Raw genomic sequence first — 21074 nt, 5'->3', positions numbered from 1 at the left:
TTAAACCTATTTTAAGGTAATCGAGTGATAGATAGTGACATAGAGGGCGTTTGAACCTCCTTAAAAATGATATCTAGGTCTCACTATGGGTGTATAAAAATGTCGAATCTTTAAAGATGTCTGAGAAAGTAGCAATTGCCACCCTTTCTCAATGATTTTGTGTTGGACGTCGGAATGGGGGGGGGGGGGGGGGGGGGGGGGGTAAGCTCCCAGGACCCACTTCGAAGTATTTCATAGACGGCACTTCTTTATTCTGTTGCTAGATTGCTGTTGTTTCTGACATGTAAATAACATTTTCCTAAAAAGCATAACAAGTGGTAAAATCGAGGATTCCCGAGTATATATATAGAGAAGATGCCACGTTTGAAGTATGAGTGCAGCCCCCGGGATGGAGGGAAGAGAAGAAAAGGGGGTTAAAAGTTTGTAGGTCAGCCAGGAAAAAAAATGAGGAACGCCTTTGAGGATAAAGGGCATCGTGATGCATTTCGAAATTGATAAGATGACATCCAACATCTGAGGAGGAAAGGCCTCGTATAAGCAGCATTGTTTTGTCAGATAGACGATTTCTCACATACATTTGTTTCTGTAATTCGAATCACGCGTTACTTTAAACACGGATTTCCGTTATCTATTTACGCTAATCATATTTTGCCAATGTTCTGAAATAGAACATTACTGGCAGCATATTCCTGATTCGAATCATGCGTGATTTCAAACACGGAATTCAATCGTCTCTTTTTCGCTGTTCATACGATTCCTGACATTACCCAGCGTTCTCTATGACAACATTGGGGGCAGCGAAATTCATTATTATTATCTAACCAGATTTCGCTGCTCTCATTTCGTTGCCCCTGCACCATATACCTCTAGTAGCATTCCATCCACGTCGCGATACCTCAGATCGTGTTGACAGCGGAATACATGCTCCCAATGCTAGAATATAAACCATGGTCTGAACGTATCCGTAGTCACGTGGTATTAGTTATGATCGCTTCAACGCTCATGAAAACACGTGTTTGAAACAGTTCAGATGATTCCAAAAGTATCATTTTGCCAATGAACATTCTCAATGTCATTGTCAGTAATCATCTTGGTGATAGATATGACCTTTCGGTGACTAGCAATGACAATAATCATTCTTCTGCCTATTACGCGATTACACAACATCTGTTATCCGTAAAAAGTGACAAAATGAACCAGTAACCTTTGTTACGACAAGAGGAATTGGTGTCGAGAATTCGGAAATCTGAAATATAAATGTCAGGCTCCGACTGTCCTATCTCGAAAGTATTTGCATGGCAGTTTGATTTTCTGTCATTATTTGTTTGGAAATTTGCTGTATTATTTTCACAATAACAGTTATAGATTCGATATATTTATTCTTTCCTTAGAAATCCTTCTCACTTATTTAGGATATTTAGGAACATTGTGATTACATCTAATTGTATCTCTTGCACCTACATTGCATAAATTTAATGTTATCAAAATCTCTGTCACATTAATATGATTTAGTGAGTATGTTAACATTTTTGTTCCTTCTTTTGAGTATTTCTGAAGTGCATATGTAAATCATTTTTCTATTGTAAAAAAAGAAAAAAAGTATCGCAGTTCTCATTAGCTTTTTATTTTCGATACAATAACTCTTTGTATTTCATTACCATGGTGATTTGTTAATGTCATTATTCTTTGTATCTCTTTCATGCAGCACTCTGTAAGAAAACATGTAAGCATGGAAAATGTGTATCTCCTGGTAAATGCGAATGCGATACTGGATACAGAGGAGAGTTCTGCGATAAAGGTAAGAATATGACATCATTCATTTTGGCAACCATCAAACCGAAATAGGGAATGGTAGCTTACCAGTAGTAGAATTATATTAGTAATATAAACAGTAAATGCATTAGAAATAGTAGTAGTAGTAATATTAGTAATAGTAATAGTAGTGAGTAGTAGTAGTAGTAGGGTGGTAGAAGTAAAAATAGTACAAGTAATAGTAGACTTAGTAGTAGTAGTAGTAGTAGTAGTAGAAGTAGTAGTAGTAGTAGTAGTAGTAGTAGTAGTAGTAGTAGTAGAAGTAGTAGTACATGTAGTAGTAGTAGTAGTAGTAGTAGTAGTAGTAGTAGTAATAACTAGCAATAGTAGTAGTAGTAGTAGTAGTAATAGTAGTAGTAGTAGTAGTAGTAAGTAGTAGTAGTAGTAGTAGTAGTAGTAGTAGTAGTAGTAATAGTAGTAGTAGTAGTAGTAATAGTAGTAGTAGTAATTGTAGTAGTAGTAGTAGTAGTAGTAGTAGTAGTAGTATAGTAATAGTAGTAGTAGTAGTAGAAGCAGTAGTAGTAGTAGTTGTTGATGTTTTACTAGTATCTAAAATAGTAGTATGATACTCATATAAAAGGGGAAGAAGGAAGACGGTTAAAAGAAGCAGCAGAAATAATTATATTATTATTTATATACATGTACACGTATAGTTGCAAGTGAAGGGCAATTGAAAGACCAACACCATACAAGACAACACCATTTTCGTCGGGCAGACAAAGTATGATAATCACAAACAATCTATCGACAGCTATGAAATATGAAAACAATAACAGTGACGCCGTTTCCGTCACTTTCGCTCCAAGACACAACCAACAAAGTTTGCATGATTGACAACGATATGACTGAGAAGGGGAAAATAAAACAACAGGGAATGCATGTCAGTAAAACAAAAAGTATTTAAAGAAACAAAGAGCACAACGTTTTGTCAGTATGTTGTCAAAGTGCCATACCTACACGTACTAAACGACAAATGTTTACCCAGACTGTCGACCAACGTCAAATTGTTGTGGGATAAGAACGACTCTCTGGATAGCATCGCCGAACCTCTGGGACAATTGTTAGCGATGGCAGAGCATAATAAATCACGGAGAGGAGAAGAAGATGAGGATGGTGGGTTTTTTTGTCTGCTCGGGGTATCGTAAACGTGCAATATGACAAATATGAAGTGACAAAGATGACCCGTTAGTTAGCAGGAATACTGGGTCAATTCCATTCCAAACATTCTTCTCCTTTCCATGATTAAACTCGCTTGTGTCATCTAACGAGACTTCACAGTTTATGACATGAGGACATCATATTAACTCTCTCTGTACTTGGAAAAACGTGGGTGTATTTAAAATATAGAATATAAAATATTTCTATTACATGTTGTTTGTAAAAGAAAGAACAATTTACAACTTGTGATGAAAGGTCGCTTTTTAGGAGGAAAAACAAAAATCCATCATCACCAATTGTAATAGTTCAAACATCCGATATGAGACCTCAACATTATTTACCAGTGAGCATGAGCAAAGGACTATGTATTTGAAACAATTCTGAGAAAAACTTTAAATGAATGCCAGATTATACTCTGTGTATGAAATGAATGCAGAATTCATATTTATATATTTAAATCAATGTGTTATCAATAATCCGTTTCGTCAAATGAACCTACAAATGTATGTACTGTCTGTTTCAATTCTTTCTTGTCGACGCTTTGCCAAATCATTAAAAGTCGGTGGATCTGCATTTAATGTGACCTCTAAATTTTGGTGATAAAGCCACTTACAGATAATTACACCTTCACAATATTAAAGTTTGATATAAAACTTCAAAGGAATGTACAAAGTGTTTAAGCCGGTGGATCTACTTTCCGTAAATGCAGATATAACTGAATTGGAATGTATTGTGCCTTTAAGGTTTTTCATCGCTTAATGCACGGATTCTAGATTCCATATCCGTCATGGATTCTTATGTTGTTGGCATCGCGAACAAAGCAACCGTGGTGTATCTCAAAGTAAAATGTTACCCCCGGGCACAATCAGACCATGTTCATATTATCATGATGACAGTTATTATGCTATGTACGTCATATTATAAGAATAAAATGTATTGTCACAGATCTCATTCACCCGTCCATAGGTGCAGGGACATCATTAGGCCATTGCGGATGGGAGCGGGAACGGTTTTATCGGACCAGACACCCGAACTCAATATTTAACGGGTATTCAGAGTTTAATGATAATTGATAATAATTGGGTCTTACTTACCAAGGATAACCACATCATTATTGATACAGCTCTTCCTCCTACCGTGCAATCATTATTCCCCCAGCAATTATTGCCAGGTACCTTTTACACCTGGATGGAAAGTGACAAATGTGGATTAATTCCTTGCCAAATGACATTATTTCCGGGCTGGAATTCGAACCCCAACCCTTGGATTCTGAGTCAAGTGAATACCACAATACCATGACACCTTTTTAATGTGCTTACTTTTTCACAATAAGAAGATGTCCTCGATTCCTGCAATGTATTCAGAAAGGCTAAATGTTCAAATTTCCCTTTAGGTAAACTTGGAATAGGGGCAGGGGAGAGGTTTCACAATTCGTCCCACTACACCCCCTGCATATATGCAGGTGCACTAGAAAATCCTGCGCGTTTACATTAAAAAAATGGGTCTGCTTTCGAATGCTTCACCAGTAAGCGCAGCAGCACACCGATTCTTATTCGTGTGAACACGGTACGAAACGATGCGAAGAGGAAGCCTGCCTTACTGGAGCTATTGAAAGATGGGAGCAATGGATCTATACAGATAGATGGGATACAGAGATAATCCCATGCTCCTATCAAAGCGATGAGAATGGAGCTTCCCATCTGGATCGTTACGTGATGGAATTTGATTTTTTTTCTTTCTCTCTCTCTTTAAAGTTTTGGGGTGAATCCTTTCTTTTCTTTCGCCATCCTTGCCATGCTCATGCCATTTTGTTGTGGTCCATGGGATGGATCATGAGTTCAGAGAGCACGTTATTCCAAAGCAGACTTTTCATCTTTCTATGTGGTCCTATTGAGGGGTTCTTTGATGGGTATCTTACAAATACAATGTAGGTACAGATATACTGCTGCCCGTTAAGTTGGAATACATTTTCGTTTACCTATTTTCCTGAAGTGATTGTGAGACTAGGATTTACTATTGATGGATACGGTTCTTCCCAGAACTTTTTCAATCAATATAAAGATGCACAAAGATTGATAAACGGAAGTCATATTATCACAGTCATTTCATGACAAAAAAAAAATCATACGAACTTCATGGGCAACAGATTATTGTATTCATTAATGGACCATTCCACACATACAATTTTGCGTAGTAACAGGGTGAGATATGGGGCAAACACTCATATATTTTTCAGAGCTTCTGCAGGCACATTTAGGTTACTGTTCAACGTGTCATAACATTCGATTGGGTACCCTTTATTACCAGGGATAAGCAGGCATAGCAAGGCAATTAGTACATGCGCCAACAATCCAATACAATGATTGCACGGTACATATTGGAATCACTGTTTACACGATGCCAATTTCACACGATGCGTCAAAGATCGCGCCAACTCCTGAACGCAGTCCTGCATTAAAAATTATTGACGCCACATGTGCAACATATGCTAATAAACGCGTCAGTTGATTAACGCAGTTCTACGTCAACAGACGATGCCTCATGTGCATTGTCACCATCTGACCAAGGATTGGGATCCAGGCCAACCTCTGACAATTTTCTGCACGGTTTTTTCTTCTTCTCCTACAAGAAAGAGGAAATGAGGAGCGACCATGCAAGCTGGGAGTAGATTATCATATCCTTCTCCAAAAGTAATGTCTCTCAAGGACCGCGGAGAGAGAGAGAGAGAGAGAGAGAGAGAGAGAGAGAGAGAGAGAGAGAGAGAGAGAGAGAGAGAGAGAGAGAGAGAGGAATGAGGGAGGGAGAGGGAGAGATGAGAGAGGGACACATGTACACTTCTCATCTGAACTTCAGCCAGCTTGAGAACAGTTTTTATATCTTAAAGACAACCTCGATAAGAGTTTAGTATTTTTTGTCTCACTTTAAAAATACACAGGTTCATGATCAAAAGAAGAACAGGTTCATGATCAAAAGAAGAACATGTTCATGTGCGTGTATCTTTATTTTGCATGTCTACGTTATCATGATCACTTAAAAGACAAGGTCAATGATGAAGAAAAGAAGGTAAACAATAATTGTTTGAAGTATAGCACTCCGAGACACATTTCGATGTAATAGCCTACGATCAAACCGGTTCTCGTCCGATCATATGAAAAATATCATTATCATTGTTATCAAAGAGTGGGTAGGCGTTTATGTTTTCACAGAACATCAAAGCCTGCCTGTGTTGAATACTTCAAAAGTTATTTGCATTGGACTGTTTGAGGGGGCCTTACTATAGGCATATTAGTCAGGTTTCAAAGGGAGTGGAAATAATTTTATGTCAAGAAAGAAATCGAGGAAACAGTATCGGGAATTCTCCAGTTGTGTTTCCCTCTCTAAAAACGTCCTCGAAATGACACAAGATCTCATACCCATAACGACTATTGATAGCATCTGAGGAGAACACATTTTGAGGTCAACAAACAAATCGAGAAAAGTGCGAACCGATCACGATTCGAACTCTGCGGCCGAAACCGCCGGACGCTTCACGTCTCGACATTCTCAACTCTCTCTTTGGGTCGAGACGTCCTTTTCAATCATGGTGACTTCTTGGGCGGGTCCACTCCTCTGTCTTGAAGTTCTAAGGAATTGCTCCAAAATCTGATCCTAGTTTGAAGGTCTTCGGAGGATGTCTGGATGTCATCTTGGTGATGCTGGCTTTCCGCTCTCACGAGTGACGAGTTGGACGAAGATTAGCGCAGTACGAAATAAGACGCAATCAGAGGTCAGAGGAAAAACCGTTATCACACCCCTCTTATGATGTTATATATTGGGGTTTTCCTATTTTTGTTATTAAAGGAGAGCATTAAGCTAATGCGTTACTCTTGTCATAGTCACTTAAAGGTCATGTTCCTATGAATAACAGGGGGGGGGGGAGAGAGAGAGAGAGAACAAAAGAGGGGAGGAGAACAAGAAAGGGGCCGAAGTGAATTAAGAACCACCATCGTAATAACGTAATAACGAATTATCATCGTTATGACGAGAAGCAACCGTTATTCCTCTTCCTATTATTCGTAAAACCAATCACACGGCTCAGCACGTCATTAAAATTGAACAATACCCTTTACCATAGATTGACTGATTTTTACATTTTTTCTTAAGTTTTTTCCTTACTCTTTTATATAGTAATCTCGTCTGTCCTCGTCCGCCTCATCCTATCCTTCCATAGTTTCAGAAGTTAAGCCATCACGTATTGCGCTCTTTCTGTTCCAAAATAACTATTATTTCTAAAGCTCGAAGATACGGGAAGAACTGATTTTAAGATTTGACCCAGATTCCATTGTAGCTACTAAGAAATAATAAAAGTACTCGGAGAATTGTATCACAGGCAAATTTAATGGGGAGTGGGGGGGGGGGGGGCGGCGCAGCCGCCCCCCTTGAAACCCATTTGCCACAACATTCTTTCCGAAAATCGAGTTATCCCCTCCCTCTTATTTTTGTTGTTGCTTGTCAGAGAATTTCATGTTAAACGGCACCGACAATTTCTGATATTTTTCATTTCAACACATTGTACAAACCTTATCACTGCTTGGTCTCCCATTCCCCCGGCTGTCGTTTGATTTAACATGCTTCACACATTCATACTTTTGGGGCGGGTAGGTATTAACAATGTAACAATGTCTTCCGCTAAGAACCCAGTGACATTTTCTTTAGGTTTTAGTCATGTCTCCTCTCCCAATAACTTTCAACGCGTCTCAGACTAACACAAATAGCTTGTCTGACATTGCCCTGGGACACAGACAATCAAAATAACAAAAGATGATGTAATCAAGTGCGTGTTTTGTTCTGTTTTTCGGTCAAATTGATTATGCTGGAAAGTTCATTTTTGAGTCATTTTCGATTGCAAAATTAAATCAGAAAGAAGTTATCGAATCTTCATTATGCATAATGTTTTAGGAGAGCAATATGAAAATGAAATTTATTTGGTAATTCAATAGAAAATGTAATCTATTTATTAATCAGAAAAAGAGAATGAAGTGAAAAACATGTTTTCAAACTTCCCAATGCACTTCACATCCCATATTAAAGCACTTTAAATATTTCAGAGAAGCATGCATGTACGAGTGATGTTTTCTGGAATTGACGGGAAGCCTGCTCAGTAGATGGCGCTCTTCAATGAATGTTGGCACAGTAGTTTTTATTTCTTTAAGGTAACGATATTTTATGAGGTTTCATCAGAGTAACGTTTCATGAGGTAACAACAAGATGTTCTTCATGCACATAATAATATTTTGCGTTTACTTTAACGGTCTCCAATGTTGTGAAATGATAATGTGCATGGTACCAAAACAAACTGGCCCTTAATATAAGTCGTAGTGACGTATAGGCCCTATGGAATTGATTAATATATTATCACGAACTGTACGAACCAAAAAAGAAAAGAAAAACAGGAGCAGCAACGCGTTACTAATTTACATGTAAAGGTGAATATGACATAGATTTATCATCCCATATGATTTATCATTCCACCATCACGTGCGTCATTTTTTAAAAACAAAGTCATTCAAATTGATTAATGCGTTTTGATAAAATAGCTTTCTCTTTTAACCATTTTCCTATACTCCAGGAAATCGACATGACAACATGAGAAACGTGGGCCAATGGCACAAAAAATTCCCCGGTGTAGATAATCAAGTTCTTGCCGGTATAACGTTACGTACCAAATATCATGTACCGAACATTTGTCATCATAAAACGAGTTTATGGATGTCAGAGGGTGAATTCAACCCTGATTTCGAGTTTTGGCACGATATCCCTCCCTTCCGTCCTCCAATCAACATTTGTAAACAAGCCCTCTGAGAATACTTTCACGTAGCCATCCATGACTGTGGCCTATCTCATCTGGAATTCCATCCCATTATTTACCGATTGTCATCCTGTAAAGAGAGACAGAGATGATACGCCTTCTTGGCCCGAGTGTCAATTCTCGTAGATCGCGAGAGCCTTGAGATCTCGTCACAGGTTCAAGGTTTTAAAGTGGGCGTGACCGACATATTTCTCGGAGAAGCTGAAGTTGCGGAAGGATTTTGGCGCGCGATGAGGGACATGACACCTCCATTCTATCTTATTCAGTTGAAATCACGATTTCATCATCTTGCGTTGATCAAAGTTTTGATTTTAAATAAAGAGAGAAAAAGAAAAGGGGAAAGAAAGAATGAACAAACAAAAAAGATGTTACGACCTCTTCCACACATAATTGAATTCCATTGTTATCAGCAGAGATGATTTGATCTCATCCAGATACCATTTGTTTGATTTTACTGGTAAATCTAACATTCAACCTAAAGAATGGGAGAATTATTAAAAGGGAATAGATATATATCAACTATCATTTAATATAAAGACCATTTTGAAGATGTGTACATGAAATTGCATCCTGTCCTTTTTCTATTGAAGCGAGTTGCATACTCCAAAACCCACGCAGATAAAGACAACTGTTTTTTTCTTTTCTACGGTTTGTTGATACCTTATCCAACTATTTTGACAGGTTTATTGTGGTTGAAGGATCGCTTCTCGTGGTTATGGATCTTCATTGGTATCGTCATAGAACAAGAATGCGAATATTATTCCTCGGCTTAAAAAAGAAAAAATTGCGACAGAGGACAAAGACATATTGTAGCCTACTTTACGAAGAGTGGAATCATGTTGAGTAAAAGTAGAATGCCCATCGTAACCTTGTTGAATAAAAGTGGTTTGAACCATATTATTAAGCATCTTTTAATCGGTTCCAGTAATTTCCTAGCGACTATAAGTTTAATTTAACTAATAGTTCCCAGAGTGAGAATTTAAAAAGGAAGGAATCGAAATTAATGAATACAACAACAAAAAACTAACCAACCAACCAACCAAACAAACAACAATTGCTAAAAACAACACGCCTGAATTTTTTTTAGAGCTATGTATTGTATTTTTCGAGGCAAAAATAATCACTAATGAGACAACATTGACCCAACAGAATCCGTGTGAACATCAACATCAGGTGAACAATCTGTAAAAAAAAATCAGGAAAAAACCCTTGATGGATTTGGCACATTTGTAGATTTATTTGAAACGTTTGAGTTCAAATGACGTGTCAATGAAGGAAATTACAGAACGATGATGGTGTGAGAAAGTAGTTGATTTTAAGAGAATTGAGAGAAAGAAGGCAGAACAGAAGATTGTTTTGATGCTCATTATCATGATTGTCAGCTCACTGCTGATTGTAAATTATTTATCTTAGTGATTTCGGATGCCATCGTGAAAACGAAATGTTCTCTCGGCGTTATGTGAATAATCAACGAATTGTTAAGAAACTGTATCGACATATCTTTCTTTTACAATATAAACGGACCTGTCTCTGCACAGAAAAAAATTGTCGCCAGCGTCGAAATCGCATCGCCAAATTCGAATAATCAAACGGTAAGCGTATACATTACTTTTTAAAATACAATTATCGACTTTCAACTATGTCCTTGTGAATTTTTTTTTCTTTATCTATCATTTAATTTTCAATTCCAGATGTAAACGAGTGTGCCCAACGACCTTGCCAGCATCGGTGCATGAACGTCCCCGGTAGTTACCGCTGCTATTGTGAGGCTGGTAACACCTTACTCGCGGATAACAGAACGTGTATAGGTAGGTGGTCTCTGCTCTTTATTCAATGAAAAAGGTGTAAATATGAACATGAATGAACATAAGCAACACTTTAGAGACATCTGTGAATAACCAATAGTGTTTAAAGATCTTAAAATTGATACATGTATAACTCGGCAAATTATTCCGTAATTTAGATACATTTTCCCCTCCTAATGTGCAGTCAAATACTATTCCGTCAAATTCGTAGCATCATCCCATTTTTAAATACTAATTTTTAATGTTTATTCATAAGTATTCAAGTCGGTTACATAACCTAATTTACATCTGATACCTAGGTTAGGTAAACATGTCAAGAGTTTTGCCAAGTACAAGTTTGTAAGAATTAATTTTGTCATGGGTGTTATAATAGACCATTTTCGTAATGTAATACAATTTTAATAATGCATATGCCTTTATGAAGTACCTCCGCGATACGAAGTATTTCATTAACCTGTTACGAACAATCATATTTAAATAGTCAGCATGCAAATCGCGTACATTGATTATTTTGAGGTATGACAGGTCATAATGTTTGTCTGACCTAGCAACGACTGATGTATGTAATTTGCATTCTGACTATTGCGACACAATCAAATGGATCAGGTGAATGTAATAGATAGTGAAACACGTATAAATTTGAATACATTTTGAAAATGGATACATTCAAGTTTTTAGTAAAAGAAAATTCATTTCGCGTTACATGATTGGGGAGTATGAGACGAATCTGCCCAAACGCATTGCACGATTGTCATGTCTGTATATAAGGAATTTATCGAATTTCAGATGGTCATTTACCTTAAAAGGGCTTTCGTTTTGGACATTCTTTTTGAAGTATACTGTACAACCTGTTTGTTTATATCATTGTACAGCTGATCATTCCTGCAGTGCAAGTCGTTGTGTATATGGATGTCAGCGTTACGATCACTACAAAACTAGGTGTCTCTGTCCAGCCGGCATGCGAGTTGCAGCAGATGGCTACAACTGCGAAGGTACGTTTGTATTCACAGCAAATACTTGTAATAACCTAGGAATAACCAAGAGAATATAAGAACTAATTAGTAAAGAAATCTGAAGAGAAAGTTAGTCGTAAAGGAAATCGCTATGTTTATTTTTTTTATTACAATATTGGTACATTGAATTTCACATGTACATAATTATGTAATTCTCATGTTGGCGTATTCGATGAAGAAAATTATCAAGGTAGTAAATTTATAAAAAAAAAATTTAATGCTAGCGTATTTGCTTCACATGTTCCGATTTTTTTTATGTTGAAATATTAACTAGCATTTGATAAAGCTGAATTTGAATTATACAACTGCTATCTTCTAGGAAGCTATCAAAATATAATATGCAACTATATGTGTCTGTATTTCCGTTCACTGATCATTTAGATTTCACCACTGAGTTTAAGAGAATTGAAATTATCGTACTTATCATTATACTAAGATGTTTTTTTATTTCATCAAGAGTAAAGGGACTTTTCTCGGAGCTTTGGAGAGAAAAACCATTTATGAATGCCTCAGATTTAAAAAGAAGAACAAGATTCTTACATTGTCTAAGTAGATTGCGCCCTGGGTGCAGAAACCTCTGGCTACTTACGTTCGAAGGTTTTATTAATATATTCTGCTTTCTTTCAGATATCAACGAATGCACAGAGGGCCTGGTTTCATGCGGGAGAGACAGACGATGTAAAAACACATACGGGGATTTTATGTGTATCTGTCGCCATGGATACCGATTCAACTATGTCAATGGAAAGTTAAAATGCGTGGGTAAGTATTTGTTATAACAGAAGTAGAAATATAGTTACCTTGTTATTTTTAATAGTCATAGTGAGATGTTGGTTTTATATTGTTCATTTAGGTGTTGATATTACCAACTTGTTACTGCTTTGGCACATTTTAGGCTGGCATCAAATATAAGTAGAGGGTACAGAGTAGTTTGTCGTTAATAACAACATGATTTTACAGCGATTATAATGCAGTAGCTTCACGTAATTAATGTGTCCTCAGGGTGCAATGAAGGAAATTAAGAAAATGAAAATGTACAAACAATGGAACAACTTACAACATTAAATTTCTTTGGAAATTATAAACAAAAGAGTTTCAGTGAAATTTAAATATATTATCTACCCCTTGATATCTTGAAAATTTTGTTGCAATAGACTTTTACATTTAAAAAAGGTTGAGGTTTTGAAGAGTATTCCGGATCTTGTCATACTTGAATAATGAAATCGTTTAGTTAATTATTGAACAGATCAGAGATGAGATAAGTATTAAAGGTTGTCATTCGATATAATGGCAGAGCCTATACATATAAATACATCTTATCTTAATGCAACATTCAAAACATTTTGTCTCTTCTCAGGCAAACTAAGCAATGATTTCAATGGCCCTATACTATCCCCTATTTTGTTCATCATTATTTGTATCCATTGCCCCTTCCCCAGCTGAAGATATTTGTAACAGTGGAGACCATGAGTGTCACCGGCACGCCACCTGCGCCCTGACGAACTCCAAGGACGGAGGCTACAAGTGTACCTGTAAAATGGGTTTCATCGGTGATGGCAATAACTGCATCCGGTTACGTAAGTTTCCTTATATCAAGATCTTTTGAGTCCGTATCCTACTAACATTCAAAATCAACGTTGACTTTTAGCTTGATCTACACTCTAGTTTAACCAAGGATAGTTGACCGACTTCTCGCGTCGAGTTTAAGTGAATTCGTAAATTATGGGAAATTGAGTTCTGAAGTTTGATTACACATTTTGTACGTTGTCAAGCTTGATGATTTAAAAAAAATAGACCCGTTTTCAAATGTATTTTAAAGTATGGTTGCTTCTTTCCCCAAGTGCCTCTGGTAAAGAACTAGTGCAATCATACAAGTATGTAAAAAAAAAAAAAAAGATTATGCACCAGTAGTTTATGTTGATGCAGAATGGATACAATATATCGTCGCTGTTTTCACGAAGTGACGGTAGTGAAAAAAAATTGCATTCGCTTTGCGTGACGATTTTCCTCACTACCGTCACTTCGTGAAAACAAGGACGATATGTTGCTATGTCCCCCAAAACCTCGGACAAACCTTTGTGTCATCATGAAAGACCATTGTAGAAATTATATTTGTGAGGTTTGAATCTATTTTTGAATTGGTTATTACCGCGTCCATCGAGTTTAAAATCATGATCAGTTCGTTGTCGACTGAAAGCATTTGGACTAATGTTTGATTGTGACGTCATTTCGTCACCACGTCGGTAAACAATGTAACGCTAACAGTCATTCTTCATATTAGAGATCCAATAGAAAGACTTGTGTACCAAGGTGTGTGCAAAGTTTCAACGCTTCTCTTTCTCGCATTACTTCCGTCACAACAACTGAACATTGTGCATCAGTGCTACTTCCTAAACAATAAATTATTTTATCAGCCACAAAGCAAACTGTCATTTTTTAAAAGTAATTTCCTTGCCAAAAAGGGGGCACTTAAAATATTAATAACAATAATACCACTTGAGATGTTGGTGCGGTTCGTATCTAATATGTCTATAGTAGAAGACACTCCTATCTTTATATGATGATGTCACTGTCTCCTCTTCGTTAATTATTTCGTCTTTAGCAACATTAACACAGATTGTATGAAACTGGTCGACATTATACACACGTTTCATTGCCATAGAAACGAAGTGGTGTGCATGTATATACATTTTCGCATCTTATTCGTTCTTTACTTTTAACTATGATATTCTAATGTTCATTTTGGCAGATCCACACACATGTGAGAACCATCCCTGTTTCGAGGGAGTGGCATGTACAGATCTCAACATCCTTCCCAGCACGCAGCTTATGGTGTTCCCCGAGAGTGGAGTGATCTACAAGTATGAATGCGGCCGGTGCCCACCTACACATTACGGCAATGGAGAATCATGTACACGTAAGTCTTCAGTATGAATGCAGCACGAGTAATTAATATGAACATGCGTGGTTGTGTATGACAGATTGGATATTTTCTTGATATTCTACTACATAACACCAGAAGAAGAAAAAAAGAACAAAATTATCTTCGATATATGGTAAGTTTTCACAGGAACAGTATCCATAGGTCTGTAGGAGTGTGCTGGTTAGCATTATGGTTAGAATTGTGGATCACAAGGTCCGCGGTTCAAGTCCCGCCGCGGCATTAATGTCCTTTGGCAAGACATTGATCTACATTTGCCACTCTCCACCCAGGTGTGAAATGGGTACCCGGTAGGATGCGAAAGCTAATGTGGTTAGATTAGCAAGTGTGCGCTTGTAAGAATGACGCCTGGCTGGAATGCTCCCCAGGGAGTGGAGAATGTGCATACATTGTGTGCGGGTAAGCATGAATCCAATGACCGGGGTAATAATATACTTATCTGTAAAGCGCTTTGAGAGGGCCTCCGGTCCTGAAAAGCGCTATATAAGAACGAGCTATTATTATTATTATTAGTTCACTATCTAATTAAAAAAAAAGTGATTTGATTTGGTTTGGAGTCCGAGACATCCATCTATGTCATCTACCCTATCATGCTTGTTTGATGTGTATAAGATTTTTCTTCCTTATTTAAAGGATGTAATTTTGTTTGCATTGATGATTTTTTGTCATGGACCCACGTGGGTCATGTTGGTGTTCATTGAAAGTTTCATTCACCTTTAATTTTTGGTTTTTCCCCGAACAGCGTTCCCAACATCGCCACCACCTACCACAACAATACCCACAACAACGCCACCTCCGACAACGACAGTCGCAACAACAACTCCCGAGCCAACCACTACACCTGAACCAACGACGACACATGCACCCACGACCACACCGGAACCTACAACAACACCGGAACCGACAACGACTCCCGCGCCAACCACTACACCCGAACCTACAACAACACCAGAGCCTACAACTACACCAGAACCGACAACGACTCCCACGCCTACAACTACACCAGAACCTACCACAACACCAGAACCGACCACAACACCAGAGCCTACAACTACACCAGAACCAACGACAAAACCAGCGCCAACCACAACACCAGAGCCAACCACAACGCCAGAGCCAACCACAACGCCAGAGCCAACAACAACACCTCAACCTACCACAATCATACCCACATCTCCTCCTACCACCCCGGTGCCAACCGGTCTTACCGTGTTGACCATGGACGGTTCGGCCCAGCAGGCTCTGCTCCCTGACGTCCAGGTTCGAATAATCAGACCGACTGTCCAGGACTGGCCGGTGACGACGTCAAACTCGTCGACCACCGATGACGGTCTCGTGTGGATGGACATCCCCGAAGGAGAACCCATCATCGTGGTCGCTTCCAAGAAAGGATACATGGAGACGTCCTCAACATACCGCTTCCAACCAGGAGAGAGTGAGTGACATTGGTTATTACTACGGTATTGCAGCATGAATTTGCAGCGACCGCATGTCTAGTTATTACTGTACATGGTGCCTCTGGCATAAATAGCCGTGATTAAATGAAACATCTAGGAATTAAACACACTTCATAAAGACGAAAATATGATGGGTTCAAGATCAAGAACTTTGCATCTTTTAGCGTCCCTTATGACTACAACGTATCTCTTGCGTCAATCACCTGCCATGATGTCATCGTGGGACCTAATACAAGAAGAATATAAAATATTAATTCCAAGGACATAGCTATTGAAAGCAAGAACCTGAACAGCTGTAGGTGAATGTGATGAATATAATGCAGTTGACGAGAATATCCCCGAATAATAAAGTCAGTATTTTCTTGTAGATTAATCCTGAAGAACTCTCCATTATCTTTATGTTTCAGAAAACGTTTTGCCGATGCTGGTTCACAGGCACCCACTGAGGAAGGAGTTTGTCTGGATGTCTGGGATGGATCGCCTTGTAGAGTTCAGACCTAACAACGTTGGAATACCATACAGTGTCGAGATTCCAGCAGGTAAAACAAACAAAAGGCAACCTGGAATCCGTTTCACAAAGCCTTTTTTTTCAATGACAAATGACAAAAATCAGTGACAAAACTGCTGATAACCAATTAAAAGCAAGGATTTCATTAGCTTATAACAAAAACTTGTCATTTGTCACTGATGACAATTGTGGTTAAACGCCCCTTGATTTCATTAATAATGGTCATAAGGATACAAAAACACGATCGAAGAGACTCTCTTAAACAAACTCAAGGCGTTTCCAGCAACCTTGTGCATCTCATATTTAATTCTGCTTACATGGAAATGACATTACGTAATCTGAACATGAAGTCTATATAAAATGCAATAGGATATAAATGAAATCGCACTGCAGTTTATTTTTGAGAGCCTTGCGTTCATGTTCAAGGTAGATGAGCGATGAACAACATTATTTTAGTTGTTGAGATGATTATATGTAAACTTGGACTTCTGACTTGAAGTCTTATCCCAGGAAAATGCCTTACAAAAGAATGCTACGGTGCACTGACCTGGGCCCCGTTTCACAAAACTTGTCATCAGTGAAAAATGACAGTTTTTGTTATAAGCTACTGAAATACTTGCTTCTGATTGGTTATCAGCAGATTTGTCACCGACTTTTTTTGTTGTCATTTTCATTGGAAAAAGGCTTTGTGAAACGGGTCCCTGGGCCCTGTCTACAAAGAATTGATTTGCTCCAGATTTATCACAGGCCCTCCAAACATTGTAATATTACAAACTCATATCTCTTTACTACAGAGTTGCGATTGATATCCAACAAGTCGCGACCAGTCGCAGAAATAATAGGACGGAACCCAGGTCTCCTCAAAACCGAGTTAACCTGTTTTAAGCACTATCGCTTGATCATTTCAATTGAAGCCATACATAATGAAAAGACACGCAGTACATTCGTGGCAGGGTCAAATGTTAAAACTTTAAACAAAATGACTCGATAACACTCACATAATGCTTGCTAGATCTTGATTGAAGATATGTATGATAAATAAAGTAAACTGATTAAAGAATACTCGTTTCAGATCCAAACCATGCCGAATCTTTGTCCGGTACTATGACTAAGTTGAGTGATTATGCCGGTCATGTGTTTCAGGCAATCATGTTTCCAGGTCCTTCCTGCGGACGTTATAACTAGTTTACACTCGAGTCGAAGTTGCTACTTGTGCGATTTCTGTCTCTACCTTAACCAGCAATCAAGACCGACTTTAATAGAAAAGATTGGAGCCAGAAATCAGATCCGGTCTAACCTCATATCAACCACACTAAACATGTCTCAAGACCCACGTAGTAACGTATAGGGTTCATCTCAAATGTTTTCGTTCGTAGCTTCCTCATTAATGTTCCCGATGTCACTCATATGCAAGCCAAAATGACTGGTCAGCTGTCAGCACATTGGCAAATTGACAGTTTAACCATTTTCAAACTTTGAAACATAATTGATCAATACACTGACTATACCAATTTTTGTGTTCATTCCAATTTTAGGTAGTCTGGATATCCCTGAGGAAAGTATCTTTGAGGTGAGGTTTTCGGGTGTGAACACGAGTAATCCATTGGAATTAAAAGAGGTGCCTGAGCTGATTGGTGCAGTAGAATCTGCAGATGGTAAGTACAATTTTCAATAAATTATTACATAACGTTCTTACGACGTGATATTCGTGTAACGATACCTTGGCGTAGATGGATTTAGCTGTAGAATAACAGCACGGCTATCACATTAATATTTACAACTACAATTATAGGAGCTTGACGAATTCCCTTCTTTAGTTCTCAAATATTGATCACATATTGTAAAGATAAGATACCAATCTGCAATTGTTGCACTGTTAAAGTGGTTTATGTCTAGAGGCCTTTTCGATGGCCGAAGTGACGGTGGTCAACACGGAGACCAATGATCTTGTCGACGTCATGCTGCCATTCGAAGCCGAATTCCCCCTAAATAGAAAACCTTGAAAATATCGATCACATATTGTAAAGATAAGATACTAATTTGCAATTCTTGCAAAACTATGTTTTTCATGCCACGGGAACTAAATTGTTTATGTCAGAGAATTCAGAAGATGATGGGTTAAGGAATACGTGTTAATGTTCCATAAGCAACACATATTTTCGATTTTGTTTTACAGGAATTAAATTGACCGGACTAGAGGCCTTTTCGATGGCCGAAGTGACGGTAGTCAACACGGAGACCAATGATCTTGTCGACGTCATGCTGCCATTTGAAGCCGAGTTCCCTCTCAATAGAAAACCACGAGGTGCTCGTCATGGAACTCGAATCCCCGCCTGGTACTTCGATAAGGCGACAGGTAAAGATTGAGAAAAAAATCTTCCTCTAGCATGACCAAAAATGCATACGAATACTAGCTCTTCTGAATATGTATCAGGTTTGTTTATTTTGTGGTACCTTTTTTGCTTGATCAAATGCATTTCTAGGCCCCTTTTAACCGGTCCCATGGGCCACGTACAGCAAAGGGGCAACAACAGACGTCCATATTTAGATATATTAGGTTTCTTCCCGAATGTTCCAATAGTTCGTTTGACCAAAGTGCAATGGGATACCGAGCTATTCCGACAAATAAAGCACAATCCCTTTAGAGCTTTTAGTATTTGGTTTGGAATCATCAACGGCTTTCCTCAAAAGCACTGTAAAAAAAATTGTAATGTATTTGTATGTCTTCTACTTACTCTGCAGGCGTGTGGAAAAAAAGTGGTATTGGTAAAGTGAAACGGAATCAACACGGGGAGCTTGTGTGGAGCTTTCAGGCAAGACATTTCACTTGGTGGAGTGCCATGCAGCCCTGGCCAGAGACATCCTGTATTATCATCAGAACGTGCTACGACAAGAAATGCAAACGGATCGCCAGTTACGTCCCTGTTGAGTAAGTCAACTCTCCAGCTTGTTTAGACAGTTCAAACACCAAGATCCCCCTTCTTACAGAAATACACAAACCATGAGCAATTGCTAGGTACATTCTTCAACAATTGCTCTGGGGGAATTTGGAACGAGTGACGGTTACCTAGTCCAGAGGTTTCCACGCTCGAATGTTTTCATCTTCCAAACTAACTTGAGCCAGAGGCCTTCGAGGTTGTATTATAATGGTCCTTCCGACAACTAGTCAGTAGGTATACAAGAACGAAAATCTTCAATCTTGAGGACACTTGGTCTCACGAACCTTCGAAACCGTGTACCTTGATTAATATTTGGTTCCTTCAACTATCCGATTTCCTAGCCTACCATCCCAAAACGATATCTACCCCGACAATTGTTCTTTTGAAATGTTTATCTTCCCGATAAAAAAAATGTTCTTTGTAGTTTATAGTTCATTTTGTGTACACAAGTTTTATTATTACCAGCTCTTTTAAACGAAGGATTCGCTTTTTCTTATTTCCAGAGTGAACGGTCTTGATTTCTCCTTTTCGTCCTCGAGTGTGACCAGTGCCGAAGGACGGACGTGCGCCCAGTTTAAGATGGGCGGTCAGGTCAGGGTTTCGTCGCCCTGCTCCAAGAAGCCCAAATTTAGGACAGGCACCCCCGGTGGCCCCTCGTATTGCCCAGCCGAGTATGATACGCAGGTCCTGAGACCGTCCGAAGGGACCGTGACACAGGAGTGTGAAGAGGTCACTATTGTAGTCAGAGGTAAGCTAATCCTCTGCTTCTTATGATTCCGCATCCATAGGATGATACAGCTTCTTATCAGGAGGGTGTGCTTCAGGCCTATCATACCTATACCATATTTCAAGGTTTAAAGTAATGTTATTTCATCGTTATTTCATCGTTATTTTTCCATGTGGCATTGAACATGCTGAAGATAGAGAAATATTTTACGTATTAATAACCAGATATATTGGTCATCTGGCTTTAAGATGACTCCTCTTATTTGACTCCTCTAAAATATGCCCAGTAGTCAGTTTAGTTGGAAGATAGTCATGCTAACGCTCCATCCTTCCGTCCTCCCAAACAGATGTAAGGTTGACACACTGTAACGAGCCGGACATCCCTCGCTTCGCGAAGACGTATTCCTCAGACTACAGGATCGGTGGTATGGTATCCTTCGAGTGCACGGGTGGCTACCAACTGGTTGGCGAGTCGCAGAGGGCGTGCTTACCTTGCGGTAGATGGAGCGGTAAAAACCCGGTCTGCAGACGGTCGACCGAAGAGTACACATACGAAGTCCTTAGCACGAACTATGACCCTGCGCGGGGGGTCGCCAGTAGCGTTTTTATTCGGAACCGAGGAAGCAGCAGTAGCAGTATGTATTATTCGAAACCATCGATTTGATCTTGGCTTCATAACGATCTGACTGGATTGCGATATTTCTGTTTGTTTTTCATGTTTTATTTATTTCAAAACATATCAGTTCGTGAAGATTCGACTGCGCTAAGCACATCGATGTCACCATTTATAAACAGAACTGTGATGTCGAAGGTGACACAAAATAGTGTAAGCTATTCTTTGATGTGTAGGCTATGAGGATTCGAGTG

General features: G+C 38.7%; 2 protein-coding genes across 2 annotated transcripts in view; both read left to right on the top strand.

Moving 5' to 3' along the window:
• Nucleotides 1-9591, top strand: part of LOC115922111 — a 74177-nt gene extending 64586 nt beyond the window's left edge. The window contains exons 3-4 of the mRNA XM_030980190.1: nucleotides 1706-1798; nucleotides 9500-9591. Coding sequence (XP_030836050.1) covers nucleotides 1706-1798; nucleotides 9500-9591 — 185 coding nt within the window. The remainder of the gene's footprint in view (nucleotides 1-1705; nucleotides 1799-9499) is intronic.
• LOC115922110 (abnormal pharyngeal pumping eat-20-like) lies at nucleotides 1703-19475 on the top strand. Its single transcript, XM_030980189.1, has 11 exons — nucleotides 1703-1798; nucleotides 10510-10626; nucleotides 11496-11615; nucleotides 12264-12398; nucleotides 13076-13213; nucleotides 14386-14553; nucleotides 15320-16012; nucleotides 16442-16573; nucleotides 18078-18197; nucleotides 18719-18898; nucleotides 19285-19475. The coding sequence occupies exons 2-11, from the start codon at nucleotides 10551-10553 to the stop codon at nucleotides 19473-19475; spliced, it is 1953 nt and encodes a 650-aa protein (XP_030836049.1). The 5' UTR covers nucleotides 1703-1798; nucleotides 10510-10550.
• The last annotated feature ends 1599 nt before the right edge of the window (nucleotides 19476-21074 follow it).

Source organism: Strongylocentrotus purpuratus, unplaced genomic scaffold (genome assembly GCF_000002235.5).
Source record: "Strongylocentrotus purpuratus isolate Spur 01 unplaced genomic scaffold, Spur_5.0 spur5_scaffold_11, whole genome shotgun sequence".
In the NCBI taxonomy this organism is placed as follows: domain Eukaryota; kingdom Metazoa; phylum Echinodermata; class Echinoidea; order Camarodonta; family Strongylocentrotidae; genus Strongylocentrotus; species Strongylocentrotus purpuratus.
This window is presented reverse-complemented; position numbering and strand designations above follow the sequence as displayed.

Coding starts and splice junctions, on each gene's coding strand:
- LOC115922110 (XM_030980189.1), top strand. CDS start 10,551: ATGAACGTCCCCGGTAGTTACCGCTGCTATTGTGAGGCTGGTAACACC. Junction 12,399..13,075: donor TGGAAAGTTAAAATGCGTGG/GTAAGTATTTGT, acceptor CCCCTTCCCCAG/CTGAAGATATTTGTAACAGT. Junction 18,198..18,718: donor TGCAGTAGAATCTGCAGATG/GTAAGTACAATT, acceptor TTTGTTTTACAG/GAATTAAATTGACCGGACTA.